The sequence below is a fragment of the Crocodylus porosus genome, unplaced genomic scaffold (assembly GCF_001723895.1).
Source record: "Crocodylus porosus isolate Cpor-Errol unplaced genomic scaffold, CroPor_comp1, whole genome shotgun sequence".
NCBI lineage: Eukaryota > Metazoa > Chordata > Crocodylia > Crocodylidae > Crocodylus > Crocodylus porosus.
This window is the reverse complement of record NW_017728943.1, coordinates 33827308-33850815: the sequence shown is the minus strand read 5'-3', so window position 1 is coordinate 33850815 and position 23508 is coordinate 33827308. Positions and strand designations below refer to the sequence as shown.

At 40.6% G+C, this 23508-nt stretch overlaps 1 protein-coding gene across 1 annotated transcript in view; it reads right to left on the bottom strand.

Annotated features, from left to right (window-relative positions):
• MACROD2 (MACRO domain containing 2) overlaps nt 1-23508 on the bottom strand; it is a 1470564-nt gene that overhangs the window by 41267 nt on the left and 1405789 nt on the right. The window contains exons 13-15 of the mRNA XM_019549129.1: nt 23195-23272; nt 20513-20587; nt 19756-19851 (exon numbers count right to left, since the gene is read on the bottom strand). Of these exons, the coding sequence (XP_019404674.1) occupies nt 19756-19851; nt 20513-20587; nt 23195-23272 (249 nt within the window). The remainder of the gene's footprint in view (nt 1-19755; nt 19852-20512; nt 20588-23194; nt 23273-23508) is intronic.

Genomic DNA, 23508 nt, shown 5'->3' with positions numbered 1-23508 from the left:
CCTGCCCGCATTCCAGCTCCTATGGGTACCCTCCCTTTTCATCTCAGCTGCCATGCCTTGACGTTACCTAAAAGGTTTGGGGAGGCTTCCCCCTTCAGGGCCCCAGACACTTTGCCTTGACCCCAGGTGTGGCCCTCCTGGGCCTATTAGTAGGCTGACCATATCAAAATCCAGGACATCATCCAGGAAATCTGGGGCACTGCTCCCTCTCCTGCACTCTTACAAGTCAGTGGGGCCAGGGCTGCCTGCTGGGTAGGCAGAGGTGTCTGCCTGCCCACCTGTAAGCCTTTCCTTACTGCTTCAACTCCTGGGCAAACTGTGCCTTGTGCCCCTGCATTTCCAGGGCACCCATTATAATTCTTAAGAGCTGGCTGCAACCACTGTCTGAAATCCAGGACTGTTCCAGCTAAACCAAGACATAAGGTCACCCTACCTATTAGTGCCTCTGGGCACCAGTTGCCTTATGGGCTACTCATGGCCTCCATTTGAACCTGTAGTCACACCTCACAGATGGTACTTGATCGTTTTGGAGAGGGGCTGCCGATCCCCATAGACAACTTGGCCTCCTCAAGGCTCAAACATTTACTGGGGCTTCAGCCTTCCCAGATTTGGCCCCTTTTTTTCTGGCTGTGCCCCTCAGCCTAGGTCCACTATCTTAAACCTTGGCTTCTGGGCCTCATCCCTGTCTCACCTTTCTCGGGATACCCCTGTGCCATTCAGCCCCCTTATAGTCCCTGACCCTTACAGAGTTCTGTGTAAAATGCCTCTTAGGGGCCCTTATGACCTCCATGACCCCTCTGGAGCCACAACCCAGTCCTCTGATCTCAACAGTCCAATGTAAATACGAGTGACTGTTTCACAACTAAAATTTGCCCAGCTCTGGGTCCTTGCCTCACCACAGGCCATAAGTCCCCTTTGCCCTTTCCTTGCAGCTCTCTGGGACACCTTGGGTGCCTGCCAGTCCATCTTTTGCAACCATCTCCCTTACGAGCAACTCTAGCTAGAGCCTGCAGTGGCAGACTTACTGCTTGCTCTGAGGCACTGGTCTTATGTGCCCCCAAAACCCCACCCCTTCCTGTCAGGTGGTTCTCCAGCCGTGGACAGGGGTTTCTGCTTTAGCTTGATGAGCCTGTAGCTTTTACTTCTGGGGTGCTGGGATGTCTACCCCTTAATTGTTTACTGCAGTGCAGCTAGCTCCCAGATAGTCAGTCCTACAAGGGTAGGTCCTATCCCTATTGTTTCTGGTCTGCTTGCTTCCTAGCAGCTAGCCTTTGCCCAGCTGCCAGCCCCACACAGAATACTTAGCTCGCTGTGGCATCCCCTTAAAATAACAGGAGCCTCTAGCTCCCTGTTACAGTCAACAAAAAGTTTGCAATATAAAAGGTTTTCTTGGGTTGGCAACCCTGCTCGACTGCCTGATGGTTTTAATCTGTGATGCTCCCACTGAACTGCCAGGGTCCTCTACTCACCCCCACAGCCTTATATCCCTGACTATACCCTGCACTGTGCTGTGCCCTCCCCCCCACAGCCCACTTTCCCTCCCTTACCCCCACTAGACCCAATCCTTCCATCTTAGCATGGACCCCCAAGGAGCCCACTTGCAACCCAGCAATATTACGGGCAGCCTGGGACACAGCAGCAGCACATGGCTGACAGAACGCTCCCTGTAGTATGCTTTTGGTAGAAAAAGCATCAGTTAAAATATTTACCCTACTCAAGAGTCCTGCCACTTCAGGCGCCCTGGTCACCCCAGGGAATAGGTAGGCTCATAACTGTCAAAACACAGGGAAGGCATAACAATTTGATCTATACAGGATGGACAAAATAGAACTGTCAAAGCTATGTGAGCGTCAAGGTGAGGCTCAAGAGAATGAGCATTAATGTTTTGTGTTTGTTCATAATTATGATGCAATGGCTGTTCCTCAGCTATATACACAGAGGCTCTGCAACAGTAATAGTAATCTATTTATGCACAAGATTTACAATAGTTTTGTGCAGCATGGTCAGTGCTCTGTTCCCAAATGCTAGGGACAAAAATGACATACGAACTAGTATAAGTGATAGAAACCAGTTCAAATCTGTAACACAATGGAAGGTCAGGGCATGCAAACTGCTTTCAAAATGGCCAAAACCAGTTTAAGATAAACCTGGAGGGATGTAGTATCAGACTTACCTAAATTAGGTTAAATCGGTTTATTAAACTTCTGTCCCAGATCCCCTCCAGATTCAAGTTAACTCACAGTTCCTCAGCAGCCCAGAATACTTTGCACCTCTCTGCAAACTCCCCATCATAGGGTGGGTGGGCTAGTGTTGGCCCAAGCTGTCTGCTCTAGCAGAGCAGGCAAGTGTGTCCTAGCATCCCCCAGCTTTTGGCCTGGGCCACTGCAGGCCTGTGGCTGCACTTCCAGAATCAAAAGTGAATGTCGGTTCACTTGCTTATCAATTGAATCTATGCAGCTTAGATAACCTGCAAAGATTGAATTGATTCAGGCTCATGCTTTTTGACTGTCTCTACTTAGACAAAGAGTTCTCTAGTGGATAGTTTTACTGTAATAATTCCCATGTGGTGCAGCGAGACTAGCCCACTGTCTAGGCTGCCGATCTCCAGTTGACTTTAAGCTATTAGACAGAAGCGAGAGGAAGGCAAGTTTAGGAGTAGTGTAATCATAGCTTCACTCATGGTTAAGCCATGGGGTCTTCAATTAACCAAAAAACAGAAGCTCCAAACTCCCAGTTAATTGACAGAAAATAGGGCATACCAAAACTGAGTTGCAACTCTTACATGGCATTCCCTGCCCCTTTTAAGAAACAACATGCATATGGGTTGTTTTAAGAGTGGAATTTGAAAGGCCAGATGCTTGCTACCCTTTTCATTGAGTACCAGAAAGAACATCAGCCCTCCATACCCATTTTTCATCCCTACACTTAAAATCTATACTAACAATCAGGAACCATAAAAAAAAATTATAACTTTTTTTTTTAATAAAATGAAATATAAGAAAGAAACCCAACATCTCTCTTAAAAGCCAGCTAGCACTTCAGAGATTACCATGTTTTGCAGGCAACAGTAAGTCAATACACAGAAGAATTACATTTTTCTTTGTTTACTGTGAAAGGGTGAGTGACAGGAGTACAGGCTGCAGAGGCTGCAGTTCTATTACTTGACATAAATTTGTAGAGTATATACATTTCTAACATATTCTTCGTGTTTCATTACACTCAACGGCTTAAAAAACATGCCCCCAAAATAGCACTACTATAAAAGAAGCATTTCAGCTCCACTTTATACTTAGGCATCTCTCTACAGTGCACATGTGTAAATATCTCTTTATACATATACCAGAAAACATATATATTGCAAGGATTCAGGTCAACTATTGGATCTCAGTAAAGGGAAAAATATGTACATTTTTCTATGGTCTGAAAGATGATTTTATGTATTTACATGTAGTAATTTTAATAATATCCAAATATTTATCACCAGACTGGCTAAATTAGTAGATACTTAATTGTGGTGATCTGCAACACCTGACAGTCGAGTCCTCACACTTCCTGCACGGCAAAGCACAAGCCATATAATGGAATTACGTGGCAAGTGTCCACAGGGTACCTGCAATGTAGCTGACATCCCACACAAAATCTGCGCCTCACACATTTAAGCAGCTTTCTGTCATGCTTTATTAGAAAAAGAAGTTTCTTTTCAGAAAAAAAAAATGCCTTTCCCAGTTATACCGATAATGCTTGGAGATTAATAATAAAAGTGCATATGTGACTACACAGAAACAAATGCTGTTCAATGTCAAATACAAAGCACCATGTAAATTTGTTTTTCTGTTAATTAATCAAGCTTTCATCTCAACTGCTCTGATCTGTAAATAAAGCTCAGAAGCTAGTTTCATGCAACACAAAGAATAAAAGGACAAGGAAAAAAACCCACACCCAACAGATTCTTTCAGAGCTGACTAGTTAATTGTGCTTGCAGCTTTCTGTTACTCAGGACTACCTAACCAGGACTGCCTGACTGAAATTAGTTAAAAGCAACTGAACTCTGATGCAACTCAAAGGTGAGAGTCCTTAGTTATGTACCCACCACCTATCAAATGCACATAAGCACAGGCAGGAATCCAGGAGGATTCATGAATATTCTGAGAATTAAGAATATAAAATGGGGAAAAGGACATGAAAGAGAAATTGTGAGTGGTCCCTGCTGCCGGATAATATTGTGCTCTCCTGCTGATAGCCGAACCTTCCAGGATTTGCTTTTCAAGCTCTTTATTGAAATTGCTCAAGTCTTTAAACTGATCTCCTGGGGTCAGGGTTGAGGGGGGATGAAAAGCCTTAAGCTAATTACGCAGGGCTGAGACATGCTTGATGAGATGGGAAAAACATAAAGCTTTTGAAAGGGTGAAAAATCTCTGACCATCTGGTAGTGGTGTTGCAGAGAGAACAATGAGAAAGGATAAAGGGGGCAGCTAGCCAGAGTGAAAAGGTACAGGATTCCTTTAATTACTGGGTCAATGAGACCATTACTGCTTGGAATGCCTGTGAAAGCCAGCAAAACAAGCTTAGGAGGCTCAGAAAAAAAAACAGCGCTTAGCAAAAAAAAAACCATTTGAAAAAAAGTGAATTGGGTCAGCTTTACCCAGAAATGTTAATTAGAAATCATAGGTAATGTAGAAAAGAGGGAAGTCCCCTTAATCAGAATTGGATTTCTCAATGACCTCCGCACCTTTCCCTTTTATTCTCAAAGGCCTTGCAGATGGAGCTCTGTTTCAATGAATACCACACAGAAAGCCAGAAACTTCTGCTGCACTTGGCAATACAGGTGATCAGTCTGCATTTGGATTTTAAATGAATGCCCCAGGTGTTTGCTCAATATGGTGAGCAGCTTCTGTGCCGCTGCCTCTTTAGGCCTAGTTAAGACTCATTTGTGTTTTCCAATCTCTCACAATTCATTATAGAAAATCAGGGAGTCTAGAGAGCAAGTGATCTTTGTACCAGGAGTAATAGCTGAGCTATCTTTGTACTACGTGGCTTTGTCAGCCATGAGCTGTGAAACTGCAAGTGTGATCCAAATGAAGAATGCAATAATGCTCTCTTGCTTCTCACAATTTATGATTTACGGTTGATACAGGCCCAGGCTAGCACTGAGCAAGCAGTGATCCAACCTTGGCCAAAAAACCAAAAATAGTAATTTGTTTTTAGAAATGCGAACATATACAGCTCACTTCCCTGTTATTCTTGTTTGTCATGGACATTATATTAGGTGCTTTGATTCAGTCATAATTCATAAGCTAACTAAGAGTAGGCCAGATTAGTGCCTGGATGGTAGACCTCATTAAAGATATCTTTAGGTGTTGCAGGAAGTGCTACTGGAGATTTATTAAATAGCAAGTTGTTGCTGTCCTTAGGATGAGATATGAAAGACAAGGCACAGATTCCTTGCAGCCATTAAAAATCCCGTGGTAATTTTTATAGGAACAAATGGTGTTCTCCCCAGTATTCTGGCCAAGTTTCAACTTACATTCCTCTTATCTAAGTCCCCTTGCAGTTCCATTTGGGAAAGGTGCACTGCTCCTTAAACTGTCACACATTTATTTAGCACTGTTAAATAATAGCTATGTCTGGTGCCAGAGGAAACTGCATTTCAGAGGCAGATAATATAATCCCTGTATTTATCAGTTTGTAAAACAATTTGGGATCCTTTAGAACGGTTGTGTGTCTATCTATTTGTTGTCAGTGGTTTTTCATGCTCGTGCACTTCTATGTTCCAGCTGGGACTACAAGCTAAAAAGGCTGTTCTCTTAGTATTTTAGGCCCAACCCAAAGTTGGTAGAATTAAAAATATAATTTAAAGACTTTTCTAGCAAACTTTCTAGCCCAAAGCTGGAACTCATTGCAAGCTTCAAAAGACTGACAGGCAGAACAAAAAGAAACATAGTGAGTCAATTTAATACTTCTGTTCCTTAAGGCAAGGATGCTTAACTACATTACTTACTAGTGTTTTAGGGAAGAGGAAGAATGATTGATAATGACCATGGGCAGGATTCCTCCTCCCTGCAGAAGGCCCAAAGGTAACATGGTCTTCTTTAGGGTTAATTCACAACAGGGTTTTGGGGGATCCAATCAAAACAGTCTCTGTGAGCTGATACAGTCAGATCCAAATGAGACCAGGTAGGCTCAACATCTTGAAAATGTGCTGGACTACTTACAAGAGAAGAAAGGACTGGATTTGCTGACTCGAACCCAGGCCCAGAAACTCTGGACGCAGCAGTTTTACCCTGTTCAAGCTTTTTTGTTTAATTTCAAGCTGTTAGTTGTTGCTTGCAGGCTACCAAATCTCACCAAACAAATATGGGTAGAGATTTTGCTGGCTGGTGCTAATTTGGTTGGAGAAAAGCCTCACAAATAAATTGGAAATGCAAAGGTTTGGGGCTTAAATGTGGGAATCCAGTGAAACCCTTTTTTTGCTACTTTTCTTCCGGATGTCACACCTCTGCTATCATGGACAGGTGGCAACAAGAAAAATGTCTATTCTCCTCAGATTCCAATTCACATTTTAATGTGTTAAACTTATTTCTTAATCAGTGTGAGAGAGGTATAACATGTAAGTGTTCATTTATTTACTCCACAGAGAAAATGTGGAGCATGTAAGCATGCTTTCTTTTAAGGGCTGTCAAGGTAAAAAAGATACTGTTTTCTGAGAGCCTACTCTAAATGGAATAAAGATGTACTTGACCTTTTGTGTCACCTAGCAATCCCTGCATGTGGATAAGAAACATCTTTCCTGTGACAGACAATTATTTGAACCACCCACACACCCACACCCACACTTCACACCACTGATTTGAAAACAAAAAGAAAGGGTTTACATCATCAAAGGAAGTGTAGGGGAAGAGAGGTATCAATGCCCCAATATTTCAGGATAAGACCCTGTCTCACCTGCAAAAGGAGGTTTTGCTGTTGACCTTTCTGTGTTAAGGACAGCACAGCATTTGGAGCTGAAAATGATGGGAAAATTCTAAATGCTTGATAGGAATGCTTAGAGGTTGCAGAAAAGTTTGTATTTTGAGTTCTGTTTTGGAAGTGTTATTTGGATCTGGAACCATTATAGTGATGAGTGTCCTGCTAAGTATATAGTAAGATAGGAAACTGCCATTCAATGCAGTGCATATTTGTCCTGGGCTTTTCATGCAAAGGCTATTCTCAGAACTTTTTATAGCAGGTAGCAGAGTAGCTGCAATATGAACAAACTAAATTGGGGGCAATACCAAGGTGTGGAAGATTTAGCACCTGTAGGTGTGATACAAAAGAAAGAAGGGGCTGGAATGTCCATATTTTATCAGAGATGATAGGCTGATATTGGAACATGTAGTTTTACTAGAGGAAAAGATTAGCAGAAGTCGCTGGTAGAGAGAGGAGAGATGTTAAACACTGATAGTGGAGAGCTCTACTTCCACTTAGCCCCTGGGAGAGGAAGTAAACCACACAGATTAGCACTGAATGCATGTGGACACTGATGGCAGGTGAAAAGTGTATACTAAACTCTTAACTGGCAGATTACTCACAATAACCTGAAACAGAGGGCATCTCAGGTCTCTGACCTATGACTGTGGACTGGGCACACTGTTAGTGACCTCACACTCATCTTGAAGTGAGATTTGATGAGAGCTGAATAAACAGATGAAAGTTGTTCCAGATGGTAAGATCGGTATGACTGAATATTCAACCGTCAATTGCATTAAAAAAAAGATCAACAGATAGAAAGTCTACTATTCAAAAGATGTGTGGCAGACAAAAAAGTAGAAAGAAGCAGGTACAAAGAAATGGGGAGAGGACAACAGCATAGAAGATCTCAGCGAGGACTGGCAATACCTCCACTGACTCCCTTGCTCAAAGTTTTTACTTGTTTTGTGACAGATGGTTTAAACTTCTACCAGAGATGTCATAGAGGCCTGATCCAGAGAAATGAAATGATACTCCATTTGAATACTTTTTTGTTCCAGTTCTGAAAAAAAGTAGGGCAATCAAAATCTTCTCCATCCATTGGCTCTCCATTCTTGGGACCTAGTAAAGAGACCGTTTGAACATGTTCCAGAGAATACAGTTCATGAAAATTCATTAGCTGTGTAGGATTTCTGCCTTGCACTGTCCATGATTTCTTCACACCTGTGTAAGGTGCATATAAAAGGCTACAACACCTGTACAAGATTTAGGATTTTGGTTTGGTAGCACTTCACCACAACTTTGCAAGATGTAAAGCAATGGAGAAACAAAACACAACAGTTTTAATCAGCTCCAATTACAGAGGCAACTCAGTTGGACCCAGGCATGTTAATTCATCTCATTTTCTAATCTAGACAAACAGTATTGAGAATAAATAACTAAAACTAACCGGAAGCCTCCTTTGTTGCATGGCAAGATACACAAAAATATACACCAAGAATATCAAATTCTGTCCTGAGGTAATTTTATGATGTCACACTGGAGCTGCGGCAGGGATTAATACAGCTTTCTGGATCTATTCTAACCTGTGCCTGAAGTCCCTATTATCATTAGTGGAAGTTAAGATCACACTTCAGTTGCAAGAACAGATTCCGACATAATGTAATAATGGTGTTATGTGCATTAAAAAGTAGTGCCATTTTCCAAATGTGCTAAAGTTAATTTCCAGATGTATTATTAGCTGTGATGCCATCTGCAAAACCACAGTCTGTATTCATTGATCCCAATTTCTTCAACATGTTAGAGGGGGAAAAAGTTTTTCAGATAAATTTTAAAACCTCTTTCATATTTTTTTCATTTTTGACTTGGATGTCATTTGATATGATTTGAAAGAGATTTGCGTTTCATTTGCATGAGCTACTGCTGATTCTCTGGGGATTTGAGCTAAAACCAAAGACTGGTAAGCTTCAACACCATGTGAAATATGGATTCCATTATCTTCCCAGTTTTCTTATGTTAAAAAGGCATTATCACTGTTATACAGCCATGTATCTCAACAAGTATAAAACATCTAACATCATGAAATAATATTATAAACATGTGAAAAGTTAAAATGACATCATATCATCTGCTTTTCAACAGGGATTTTATATGGCTTTATACTTTTTTGGCATTTATTACCATGGTAAAAATAAAAATATAAATGGGCATTCACATATTTCTTGAAAAATATCCAATTTCACCAGAGGCTTTGCAGAGACTTAATTTTCTTTTCTTTAGAAAATCCTTCCAAAAATGTATTAGATTTAGTTTTGAATGTATTTCTAGCCAATACTACAAAAATGCATTAATTAAACAAAACAAAAGCTATGATGGAAAAATGATCAGAATTAATAAAAAGACAATGTTTCTAAGTTTACATAGAATGGTCATTTCATTATGATATAATTTCTTAGTGGAAATAACATGAAGAAAGCTATCAAACACAATCAGCTTTAGCACTATTGTTCATATCTTTGTTTGTCAGTTTCTTTCTTTTGCTTGGATTCAAAGCATATGGCATAAAATGACTGTAACAAATCATTAAAGTTGCAAGATTCCTAGTTTTTTTCCCCCTTAGTTTTATTAGGGGGAAAAAAACCACTGAAAAGTAAAATTTTCCTTTGAAAATAAATGTAAAATAATTCAAATTTAAAACTGAGCTTACACCATCTGCTCTTTATGTGCAGTTAGCTTAGAATCAGTGCATCTGATATACTGAGAATAATAAAAAGAAACTAAGATTTCTTCTGTTGGAAGGAAAAATATTACAATATTTTTAGGAGTTGCAACTGGTATCGGAAGCAGATTAATAACCACACCATCTTGCTAATGTACAACATGGCTGGTGATTCCTGGAGAGTAGCTCTGACTTCTGCGTTCCTGCAGGAGTTGTCTATTCCGTTGTGGTGACACCGCATGTTGGTGTCATTGATTCTGAAATTGACACAACTAATATTTTTAATGCTACAAAGTTGCTGAAGACTTAGTAAAAGTCTGGCATGCCACTATTTGGGTGTAGATTCTTCAGCAAAGCCAGTCAGTATGTGGCAGAATCATTACAAACTGAAAACTACTGCTGACTCCACTTTCAGCTGCTACAAGGTCCAGAATACAACACAAAAAGGACTGCAGCCTGCTGAACAGGTAGAATTTACAAAGCAATTTAGGATTATAGCATTCTTATCCAAGAGGTAAGCCTGCTCAAATTCAAAGCCTATGAAGAGTAATTCACCTCAGCTCATGAAAACAGGGTTGCTATATGAAAACCTGTAAAAACAAAAGTACTTTGCCTTAACTGAAAAGTGTCCTATCCTGGTTAATAAATATGATCTGCATTAGCTGCTTCATCAATGGGGAGAATGGAAGCGAATTAAATTTTCTGCCACTTAAAGCTCTTTTAAAAATACTAGACACACAGGTAGGCATGGATGGATTTAGGATTTTGAAAAGGAGAGGATGATATGTGCAGATCATATGGCACATCATCACACATAACACAACACACTAGTTCTACTAGTATGCTAGGAGGCTAATGCGACATTATTCAGTTTAAGATTAAAGCAAAAACAAATAATCCAACATTTCCCCATCAGCCATTTTAACTTTTGGGTTAATACTACCATATCTGAAAGCTAATGCTAAAGCTAAAAAACAGTCACTGCAAAATAGAAGAGAGACATTTCCAGGAATGACTAACAGACAGAAAAATTGCAGAAGAAAGCATAGCTTGGATAGTGGAACATCAAGGCCATTAAAAAGGAGAGAGGGTCGTTAAAACCTGTGGTGTGGAGAGAGATTAACAGGAATTAGGGAGATGATAATGAGCCATGAAGTCAATTGACTCTGGCAGCACTTGTTGAATAGAAACACTGCTGCCCCTTCCAGGCAGCTGGGTTTAAAGTTTGGATGGAGAAGAAAGTAAAGGGAGGTGCAACTACGATACCACTGTATCGTCCCCTGGATTCATCCCTGCTGGTAGGTAAAGATTGCATCACTACTGTTCATAGCGGGCCTATCCATAGGATAAAGAAGCTCCCTTTCTGAAATCCTTAATCTCGCTTCTTTTGCACCAGAAAATCTCACCCTTTTATTTTTTAATTGTCTACATCAGGAATATTCAACCTCCAGCCCACGGGCCAAGTGAAGCCTGTGGAACCTTGGAAACCTGCCTGCCGGGCTCCCAAAGGGTTGGGCAATTTGGTAGGAAGGGAAAATGGCAGTTAATACTGACACCCGTCCCTGCTGCCAAAATCCCAAGGCCTACATGATGGTTTGGAGTCAGGCCACAGCCCTCTCCTGGTGTGGCCGGACTGGGGCTGGGCCAGGCTATGACGCCTCTCCTTCCCCCTGCATAGCTGATTTGAAGATGGTTCATGTCCCTTTCTTCCCCCAACCCCTACCTGTGGGGAACTGGGTTAGGCCACCTTCCCCCTGAGGGTCTGGGTCATGCCTCCTCCCCTACATGGCTGGTTCAGGGACAAACCAAGCCCTCTTCCCCCCTCTCTGAAGAGCTGGGTTATGTCTCATCCCCCATAGAGCTGGATCAGGGCTGGGTCATTTCCCCTCTGCTACCCCTACAGGGCCAGGCCAAGCCCTTTCCCCACACTTGGCTGGATTGAGGCCAGGCTGTCCCACTCTCTCCTCATGGCCAGATGTATCCCTGCTGCACCTGCTCTGGCTCCAGACTGTGTCCACCAGCTGAATGTGGCCCACCAAGTGACCAGGCACTGCCTATCCAGCTCACTGGACAAAAAAGGATGAGCACCACTGGCTTAGATAAAAAAGCACATACAAATATTGTAAAATTAGAGAGTATATTCAGGGATTTTTAATGAGGCAATTCTTTTCTCACATCTCCAACAGTTTCCAGCATCTGCCATTGTGCCAATCCACTTGTCTGAATGGATAAACATTAGAAATGTGGCATGTGCAATGTAAAATTAAATACAGTACTAGCTTTGACTTCTCTTTATGGCCAGTGTTTTCTGCAAAATTTTGAGAGTTAAGCATATTTTTCAGCAGAGTTCTGTAGCAGACTTCCATGGTATATTTCATATTTAGGGCCAGATTGTGTTTATACAATCAGCCTCATTTAGAAGGTATATGTACAGTTGCTTTATGAATGTTGTAGGGAATGGATTTTGTGTCTCCTGATGCACAATTATGTCTCTTATTCCTACTTCCCCTTAGCAAGGTAAGTGGTTTTCAATGACTAGCCCATGTCTGTACCAGATTTCCATTTCTGTGTCATTTTCTCTTAGAAAGGCTTTTAAATGTATTTGGGATTTAATCTCTCAGGGATCAAGGTAAAACTGATGTGGGTTAGGAACAGTTTTCTCCAATAGATAGGTTATAACATTTTAGACAAGGTTCCTTGCACCTTTCTCTTGGGGGCTGATCTAAAAGGCTAGATATATGGGTTAAGTTCAAAAAGCCCCAGACAGAAGTGATCTATCTATTGTGCTTTATTTAAAGCGCTATAAGTTACATTAGAAGCAAACTGAACAGACATAAATGGCCCCTCTCCCAAGCCCTGCCACCCCCACCAGCTGGCTACTGTCAGCAGTGGTAGGAGGTGGGAGAGGACCCAGAACCCTTTCCTTCCAGATTCCCCCACCACTGCTGCTTGGCCAAGGCTGCTGAGGGGTAGGGAAAAGGGACCCCAGAGCCCTTTCCTTGAAGTCCCCCCAGCTAGGCTTCAGCCCAGCACCACAGCTGAGCAGTTGCAGGGACAGAACCCCCGCCCCCTCCCTGGTTTCTTCCCCCACCAGGACATGTGCTGGGCTGGGATCAGAAGATGTCAATGAGAGCTGAGGGGATGGGGCTGGCCTAGCATCTGGGCACAGCAGAGACCTCTGCCAGGGCTAGAGCACAGCCCTGAGCAACACCACCTGGAATGATGTCTATCGTGCTCTAAGTTAACCCTCTAGCAGAGAGCACTTTAGGTTAGTATACTTCCATTCAGGGTTAACTTAGAGCATGATCTGCCATTTTTAAAGCACGCTAAGAGCTGTGAACATGTGTTCCATTACAGCTTTATAGCACTTTCTGCCTGCTTAATGAGCGATATGTGTAACGTTTGTATCTAGCCATGAGTGGCTTGATTTCCTCCTAGGACAGATGAATAATCAAATTTGGAGTACGGTTTTGAACTGTGATATTCCAAAAACATTACTAATGTTTTTTTCAAAAACAAAGAAGAAAGAGAAGAAGAGGAGGAGGAAGAGAAGTATCCTTTAATTTTAAATCTCTTTTCTACAAAATTTCTTCTATATCAGGTTTTTAGAGGACATATAAAAGGAAATACACCTTTTTAGAGGTAATATAAAAGAAAGCAAGATGCAACTACTATAGTTCAATTTAAAATATGTACGATTTATATAAGAAGATCCTTCTGTGATTTCTTTTTGTATTTTTATAATTGCAAATAATTATGTTGTAAAGAAACTTTGATAATACTGACAAATGCATCAGCATGAAAACCCTAGAAGCATATATTAACAAAATATTAGAAAAATTGAAACATCTCCCTCACCAGTTTAAACGAACATATATTTTTTTTCTTTGATTATGTAGCAGAAGCACTTATTTTCCTAGGTCCCCAAAGTAATGGAATAATGGCTACTGGTAGAAATACAGTAAAATACTAGTAAAATAGTAGCTGGTATCTTGCAAAATGGTACACAGTAGTGGTACAGATAGTAATGGAAATCTATGCAGGTCCATTACTTAAGATGGATAATATATCTCATGCAAGAGAAAATTATTTAAATTGCAAAAGATTTTAAAAAACCTGTGAACATATATATATGTTTAAAATAATGGAAGCGTATATCTGGTGGGCTATGTATGGTAAGAGTAAATAGAATGAAGACTACTTAGGGAATAGGGGTAGCAGAATGGGTATTACTATGAGTGAGTTCAAAGGACAAGTTAGTATAAACATACTGGGACATAAAGAAGTTTTATACCTCACAAATTCAGAAATAGAAATGAACAGGTTAAGAAATTATTGGACTATCATCAAAGAAACTTGTTTAGAATCAGAAATAACTGGTTTTAAAAAAGAAAGCACTATTTAATAATGTGATATACTTGGGATGGAAGCAGTGGGGCTATAAGTGATTATATAATAAGAAATAATGAAAAATGTGAAACTCATTCTCAGTAGTTCATTTCAAAAATAACAGTAGAATTAAACCAAGAAAAAGGAAAGCATTGAAAATGTGGAAATTACAGGATATAATGCTATGAAAGAACTTAAAAGATAGAAGCATGAAGAAAATTCCCAAGGCCAGGCTGAGGATGGAGACTTTCAATGGAATGAGTTCAAAAGGGTGCCTGTAAAGCAGGTAAGGGGGAGAAAAAGTGGAGTTAAAAATAAGACAGATATGCTGTGGTGGAATGAGAAGGTGCAGAAAGCAGTTCAAGAAAAGAATCAAGCAAAAAAGGAAGTGGTTGAAAACCAGATCAGCTGAAAATAAACATGGAATATTTAGCAAAAGAGAAAGGACTATTATTGCATAGTAAAAAGAAAAGGGAAAAAGATAGAAAGAGTCCACAGAAAAACTCAAATAAGACACACAAGTTTACAAGAAAATTCTGCACGGGATATTTAAAACAAGAGATCTAGGACAGATGAACCTGAATTTATGGAAGATGAAAATGGCCTGTTGGTTACCAGTCCAACTTAGATTCAAAATGTGTGGAAAGGCTATTTTGAATATAAAGGACCTTGCAAGAAGAATAAGACAGAGAGAAAGTTAAGTGTCAGCAAACAAAAGGATGGCGATTTGCATGTGGATGAAGTAGAAAGAACAATTGTAATCATGAAAAATGGAAGAGCAGCTGGTATGAATGAAGTGACAGTGGATAGATCAAAACATCCAGGGGTATGATGGCTGCACAGAATGTGCAGTAGTGTTTGACAGGATAAGGAGTTGCCTGACAACTAGATACGTGATTTATGGTACTTATATTGGAGAAGGAGAATGGAAAGAAGTGTAGCAGCTATTAGGGAAGAACATTTACATGTTACTTTGCCACAATATTTGACCTAATTTGGATAGATTAAAAAGTTGAAGTGGTTGTTTTAAGAAAAATTCACCCCATAGAAGAAGAGCTATGTTAAGAGAAGAAGGGTTAAATGTAGATAAAGGATTGCAGTGTCTAGGCTCTGCAGTGCAGGTCTGGGAGAAGACTTGACAAGAAGGCTGCAACTGATCATAACGATGAAGATGTTAAATAATCTGACTTCAGAATGTGAGATTCAAAAAGAAGAGAAAAGCCTGGTTATAAATATTGTTAAACATGGCATTCATGCAGTTGTGTTGGCCAGAGGGGTAACAAGGTGGATTGTGGCCTACCAAACTACCACATGGCATGCAACTCAACACACTGTAAATATGCCTTACCTTCTAGATGTATTCATTACGGTACTTTTAAAAGTGCCATTCAATGCTGTGCTGTGTCTGCCTTTTAAGTGAAACCCTATATCAGTCCTTTAAGAGTCCCCTACAGTTAAGTAAACACAAACAACATAGCTTGGCAGTAAGCAACTGTCACAAATGGAAGGTAAAATTATGTTATTTGAATTTACTCTCTCATATGAGGGCGGGAGGGTGGGAAGTAGGATCCTAAGTGTCCCTCTGGTGGAACATGCACTGACAATTTTCATTATGAATTGATTAGGTTTACTATGTTTGAAAAATGACATGGGTCTTTAGGAAGAATAAACAGACTGGATCTGAGAAATCATAATCTCTGGCAGACTCCTCTAAGAAAAGAGGAGACTACAAAAATAGTATTGAGCTAACCAGGACCCCCCTAAATTCTAGGATGACAATGAGATGACAGAAAATATTCAAGCCAGTATATGGAAATGGAGCACAGCAGCCAACTACTGGCAACTTCTGTTCCCATGCAAATGTTTTGGCAGGGATTTTATCCTCCAAAGAGCTGAGCAATCTCCATGGATGACAAATGAGGGAAATCATCCAATTCAATACTTTTGTATAAAAAAGACTGATTTTGTAGGAGATAAGGGTAGGAAAGAGAAAGTGAAGAGAGCGGGCTCAGAGCGAGGAATGGTTACACATTTGGACAAGTAAAATGTGTTTCACTTTCATTTGTCAAATATTATTAGTCTTGTAGAAAACTGAGCTGATTCAAAACACCACTAAACAATGAATGTGCATCTGTTACGAATACAGCCTCCTTTGTTAAATGTCTGTATAAAGGCAGGCCAAGCTTTAGATTAAAAACATTTGTATACTGTTTTCAGTATGTCCTGTTCGGTCAGCAAATAGGTCAGCAATCATCACTTACTCTGCTTTTTAATAAAGGGATTTGAGAATATTCCCTAATCTTATGAGAAAAGCAGGTTTTCATTATTCTTGTGCAGACTAGATCTGAGCAGATTCTAGTTAGCTGAAGAAATACTGTAGAATGCATCTTGGTCTCATTTCCTTGTTTGCTCTCAATATATAACTTCTAGTTAAGATAGGAAAAGTGAGACCAATAGCATATTACTACTGATTTTATCAGTGTTTTGGAAATGCAAGATTTTTGTTTTTGTCAAAACTCACGCTTTAAGTGCTTTTCATTGTAAAATGCTTTGCAAGAAACCAGGTTTTGGTTTTGGTACTGAATGGTAGGCAGCAGTGCAACTGACAACAGTCATATCAGTTTCAGCCAGCACCTGCCAGGGCTTTAGCTATACAGACATAGAGCATCCCAAGGCCTCCTAACCCCAGGCTCAGTTGGTTCCCCAGGCTGCTTGACTCTAAGGGAAGCTGATGGGGATGCTCTGGAACCACAAACCCTGGAAGCCTTTGAGTTCCTTATTCTGTTGTTATCCCAGATCCATGGATCATTGGTGCCTGATCATCAAGGCTAGGCTGCATGGCAGGGCTGTCCAAGAGCCAGAAAACCTTGGGCTAGGACTGCTAAGCTCCTCATCTTGCAACAAGGAGCTTGGAAGCCCTGTGGTTCCCAGATCTGGGGTTGTCTCACATACTGGGGTTGTCCCAGAGCTGCAGAGCCTGTTAGCTTAGGTTTCTCAATAGCTCCTTCATGGAGCTGGCAGAAAATCAAAGAGGGTTCTGCTGGAAACCTGCCCATATCCCTTTTGATATCTATCAAAACTGAAATGTTTTCAGAAAGCACTTCAGTATCAATTAGTTGTCATTTTCCTTTGAAAATCTGATTGGAAAATTATCAACCAACTCTAGCTATGAGAATGCTGCGCTGCCACCAGGCAAGTATTCTGACATGACCAGGGTCTATGTTGGCTAAGTGAATCTGACATATTTAGTGGGCTCCATCTTTCCAGAGATGGATATGAAATGGTCACAGGCAGTCCACTCTCCTAACTGCTCCTCTGAGGGTGGCAGTGACATGTCTTCCCTTCCTCTGGGTTGAACACAGGGCTCAGTCTAGTTGTAAAAAAGGCACTGAGTTTAGAGCAGACAAGGATCACGTTTTGCACTATGGTAAAGTCAAATATGCACATGCAGATCAAAAGCACTATTTCTACCTTGAAAGCAAAGAGGTATGACTGGGTTTTTGTTTAATGGGAATTGCATTCCGGTATTATCTTTTTTTCAAATATTATTAGACCAAGATATGCTATTATGTTTTACTTCAAAAGTACTGTAGGTGCTTCTGGGAAAACATTTAACTGAATTAGTTTATGAGGCAGCACTCTGGTTACATGAGATAGTGTTATATATAAAATCTCTGCTTTATGCCAGGTGAACTCTTTCCATTAGAAGTCTCTCTGGGACATACTCATTGTACACTTTTATCAGCACAAACTGCAGCTGATTTTTTTCCCTCTTCCTTTTAAGATCCCTCTTACGTAATGACAAACTTTCAAGTCCAATACTGAAGCACATGTGCACACAAAACCTGAACAAAGCCTATAAGATCTATTGTGAAGATTACCTATATATTGTTATACCTATTAGAATGAAATAAAATGAAAGGAAAGCCTGACTCTTCTTCCCTTGTCTGGAATTCTAAAAAGTATTGATTTATTCTCCAAATCTCAGGTACTTTAAAAGGCAGTGCATTTCAAAACAAATGAGAAGAAATACCCAGAGGTTTAATTGAACCCTGTTTATCCCATGTTTAAATAAAACAGTGCTATTTCTTACAGGCCTGGTCAAAAGCTCACTGAAGTCAAAGGGAATCATTCCATGATCTTCAGGTTCTAATTATGTATAAATACCATTAATAAGAAGTATGTCGAAGTGGGAATATGCTCCAAAATATTCAGAAAGATCCTTTAACTTTGTTGATACTTGAACCTTTGAAATAAAGGACAAAAAAAAAGTGCCAAGAATGACCCTTTTTTTGACATTACCTTTCTTAATGCTGCATATTTAAATGCTAGGTAGAGCAGATGGTGAAATATAATCTATCCACTGAGAACTAAATGACAGTAACTAGCTGTAGGGCACACTGAAGTATTAAAGAAGAGGAAATGTACAAATAATGAAGGTACATTTTGTCCAACTTGCTTTTGATGAGGCATAAAATAAAATGTAAATAATTTCTATTAGGAGCAAATTAACATAATGACTTTGGTATTTGCAATTAGAGTAAGCCTGTGTTATATAACCTGGATATGCAACTGAAGGAGAGCAATACCATTTACTTGGATTTGAAGTAAGGATTATATCAGTTATATTATCACTGTCAGTAATAAAACACAACACAGATACCATTAGCATGACTTGAAATAAAGAGGTGTGATTAGTCTCAACTTGGATTTGCAATAAAAAGAGAAAATGTTGTTAAACTGGATATGAGCAGAGTTCTATTAAGTTCTATTAACCTGGGACTGCAGTGAAGAAAAGTGTCAATGCTACTAACATAGGTTTGCAATTAAGTCAGTGTCAATATAGCTGACAAAAGGAGTTCATAATTAGGAAGATGTAGTTAGCATTGACCTGGATTTTCAGATAAGATCATGTCGGAGTTTTAATTTCAAACTGTAATTGATCTCAGTGTTTTACAAAGGGAGCCCATATAATTATTAATCTGCATTTGCTTTATAATAAGAGAACTATTTACATAACATACGGTATTGGTTTTTGTGTGAACGCAGGACTATTACAAATGACTATGTAAAGGTAGGGCTTTGAAAAAGTAACTATTACTCTGAAAATTAAACTTCCGAGTTTCTTCACGAATTAATAGATAGGCATTTAAAACTGTGCTCATGGTCAATATTACTGATTCAGCAGAACTCTGTGCATGTGTTCTAAATATTGATCTCTTCATGAGAATTACTAGTTTTAGTTACTTGTTAAATCTCTGTTTATGGCATCACAAATCATTTTCACGCCCATTCATTGTAAATACACTTAATATTGTCCTTCCAGGGAATATGACAAAGCAGGTACTTAAGTATCCACATAACTCCTCCTGTAATCAGCAATTTATAAAAATGAACATAAAAAACTTACGATAAACAGTTAATGTGTTTTTAAAACCAATTTAAACTTGATTTTCTTGCTTTTCTCCACTTAAAATTGTCTTGAGTGTATTCAAGTGAAATGCATAACAACATTTTAATATCACTTAGAAAACCCCCCAAGAATATTACCTACATGCACTGTTTCTATGTTTCTTCCACTTAAGAAAATTGCAGTGATAGATAAAGAATAACTATGCTTGCTAACACAAACATAGCTTTCCGTGAGAACACGTCAGGTCAGCTGAATTCTCTACCTAGCCCTAATTTGTAGAGAGTCCTACCTGTTTTTTCTTTTTTGTTTCCTTCTTTATCTTCGTCTATTACAGGAATCACAGGTTTCTCCACCTTTACTGCATCTTCTTGGATCAACAAAGATTCTAAAGAGGATTTCATAAGAAAGACAAGTCAGGCAGTAGGGAGTTCAGAAATGGGGCTGAATAAAATGTTTTATACAGACTACAGTGGTGATCATTAAAAACATTAGCACAGAATCAGGCTGTGGAGTCCTTATTCACATTGGTTAGTAGCCACTTAGGCAAGCAGGCCCACTGCTGTCAAGGCACTATAAACGGCATGAGTTGCAATTACGGTGCTGAGCAGTCTGGCCCTGATCCAGAAAAGTACTGTCAGTTACTAAACTAACAGTGCAAGGCTTCATTGGGACTGCTCAGAGGCTTGAAGTTAAGTGTGTACCAAGTTACTTGCTGGATCAGGTTCACAGTACTCAAAGTAGTCAGACCCTTGCAAGATTCAGACTGAGTGCTCACCATCAAGGTGAAGGCATGTACAATCCATCCCCTACATTTTCTACTTTTACAGTAGTCAGCATTTATCTCTTCCAGCTGAAATATCACAGCTATTTCCAGTTCTGGGTTAAATTCAGATCTACTGTAAGGAAATGCAGCTCCATGAATTTGGTCCTTTTTATAAAGAGAAATGACTGGTACATCAGATACCACTTTGAGTCTCATGCCAATAATACTTGAATCATGAACTGCATTTTTATCTTCCTTGTTGTTCTCAGAGCATTGCTTATACCTTCTAGTTCCATGCATGAGCTTTGGGAATCAGCATCAGTTTTCATCTCATCCTTTGACGAATCATCCTGTTGCTCTGTTAATATCAAAGATTGAATATCATGTCAATTGGATGGCTATGTGCATATAAAAGAGATGATCTTCAAGTATGGTACAAAACCAGCAGGCAATTTATTATTTTAGGGCTGGACTGATGAGATGTTTAGAGTAATGTAAATTACACTGATTTTATGCGCCAATATAAAAAACAGTGGACTGGAAGAGTGAAGCTGTCTTGGGGCAACTGCATGCAGTAGTAGGTGGTTATCACAATGCCTTATTACGAGGTAGGGAAGCAGGTGAAATTAATGATTAGCTTTGAACCAATATCTACCCAGGAATAAATTACACAGAGACAACACCTGCAGAGGTTTATTGGGGATTTATCAGAGATACATTAGAGGTTCTTTCAGGGTAACTCTAAACTGGATTGGGTGAAATTATCCCAGTGTACAAATTAGGCCACCCACCCTCTCTTTTCTTAAATTTTTGTAAAGCTCATTACACTGGTAGAAACATTTTGTCTACCTGGGTCGTGAAGCCAGATATAATTTTATTAAAGCAAAATTAGTAATTAGTAATGTAGGGGTTACTTTCTAAAGCAGCGGTTCTCAACCTTTTAAAACTCAAGGCACCCCTGTATAACTTTTTATTTAATTTACTGGCATGCCATTTCAAAAACAAGTTGCAATCGCTTTTTGACTACAACTCCCACTCCCCCCCCCCCCCCCCCCCCCCCACACACACACAGAGCAGCTCTTCAAAGAACTCAGAAAGACCACAATAAGTCAGAAAGACCACAATGGTTTTGACACTCTGGGTTCCTATTTGAAATCTCTGGGTTGAACTTGTGATCATGTGTAGGTGTTTATACAGTTAACAGTGATAATATTATGCAGCCCCCACCCCCCCATGGTATCCTTAAAAGTATCAAACCTGGATTACCGGGTAGGGATGGGATGAGGGGTGGGGGGAGCTGTGTGTGTGCATGTGCATGGATGTCCTGATTTTGGAGGCCCAGCTGAGATGAATTGCTCACTATTTCAAGAACTGAAGGTTTCTCTGTTAAAGGTTCTTGGCAGTTACAAGAGTACAGACTAGCAGCTGTTCTAAATCACCTGTGCTTGGCATCCATGTTATATAAAAAATGAAAGTGCTGTTGCAGGCTTGTGGTAACAAAAGCTTAATGCTATGCAGTGGCCCAGGATCAGTATGGTTAAAATAAGTTACTTGGAAGCCTGTTTCTTCTTTACACACTGTAGAGAGTAGTGTACAAGACTGACTAGCATATAAGGGTGTGTCTACATGAGATGCTTTACTGTTCGTTAGACTAATCTAATGCTCAGTAAAGTGTCACCATCTACATACGAACAGGACTTACTGCGCAGTAAATTAAGCTAATGTATGGTTTGCTAGTACCAAGAAATACAGGTATTAGATTAACTGCGCATTAGCTACTGCACATGCAGTACAGCAGGTGTAGATTCTAATTGGGAGCAATTTACTTCTACGGGTCAGCCTGGGCAGCTGGGGGCCACAGAGGGCAGGAGCTATCCACGGCTCTAGTGTGGAGCTCAGGATTGCAGCCCAGCTCAGTGGTGCTGACTTGGGGCAATGCTCTGTGGCTAAGCAGAAGCAGCAACCTGAACTCTCCCATGACTTTGCTTGCTAAGGGGATAGGGGACTCTCTTTCCCCAGTCCCAGTGCTACTCAGGTCCTATGATGAGCCAGGAGATGAGCACCACTGGGACAGGGGAGTTCTCTGTCCTTATAGCACTGGGTCAGGGACACAGAGCTTCCCTGCCTCTCAGCCCTACCACTGCCCACACAGCACATGCCCCAGTCAGCTCCCACTCCCCACCTATGCCTGGGGGTGGCAAGGAGCTGAGCAGCACTGGGTCTGGGGGGAGATGCATCTCCCCCCCGGTCCCAGTGCTGCTTATCGCCCCAGCATCTCCCCCTGGTCCAAGTGCTGCTCAGCTCCTGGCTGTCCCAGGCACAGGTGGGGAGTGGGGGCTGACTGGGGCATGCACTGCTTGGGCAGCAGCAGGGCTGAGGGGGACAGGGAAGCTCTCTGTGGCCTGCTCCCTCATCCTCTTAGCAAGCAAAGCGAGGGGACAGTTTAGTGTACTGTTGATGCTTGGTCACAAAGCATTGCCCCAAGCCAGCACCACCAACCTGGGCTGTAATCTCAAGCTCCACACAGCTGGGGGCTGTGCCCCACTCTGGGACAGCTCCCCTCCCTCACTCCCCACAGCCCAAGCCTGATTCCTATGTCCCCTGCCAGTCCAGGGCTGGCACCAGGGAAGCCTGGAACTCCCCCTGCTTGCTGAAGGATGGCAGAGTAGGCCAGGGAGGCAGGAGCAGCCCTGGACTCAACTGTTCCCATTGGGAGCAAATTTGCTCCTGACACAGGCGCACGTGTAGATGTGTTCCCAGATACAGTTTACTGTTCCTTATTTTAATGCGCAGTAACCTTAAGGTACATCAATTGCATGTGTAGATGCACCCAATATGTACTAGTTAAAGCTGACAGGCATTGTCCTAAGGCAGCATAGGTCATAGCTAGAAAAAAATGAATTTTGTAATGAAAGAAATTTAGGTTTCCAACTGATTCATTACTTGTATCTTTTTGAAATCTCACCTTCAGCTTCATCTTGCTCACACATTTCACGATGTGCTGGGTCATTCTCTTGTGTGGCTTTGAAATCTTTTGAAGACTCTGATGACACAAAAAACAAAAATGCCGAAGTGGGTTTTCTGCTGGAGGAGCCTAATTTCTACTTCAGAAAACACCTGAAAATCTAGGATTCATATTTGGCATTCATTTACTCCGACAGAATGTTTTCCTGTTTAAACACAACATTAAATTTAATAATAATAAAAAATGCCAGAGCTCTAAATTACCCATATTGATTCCAGAACTCTATCATTATTGAGAATCATCTGGGCTGGGCT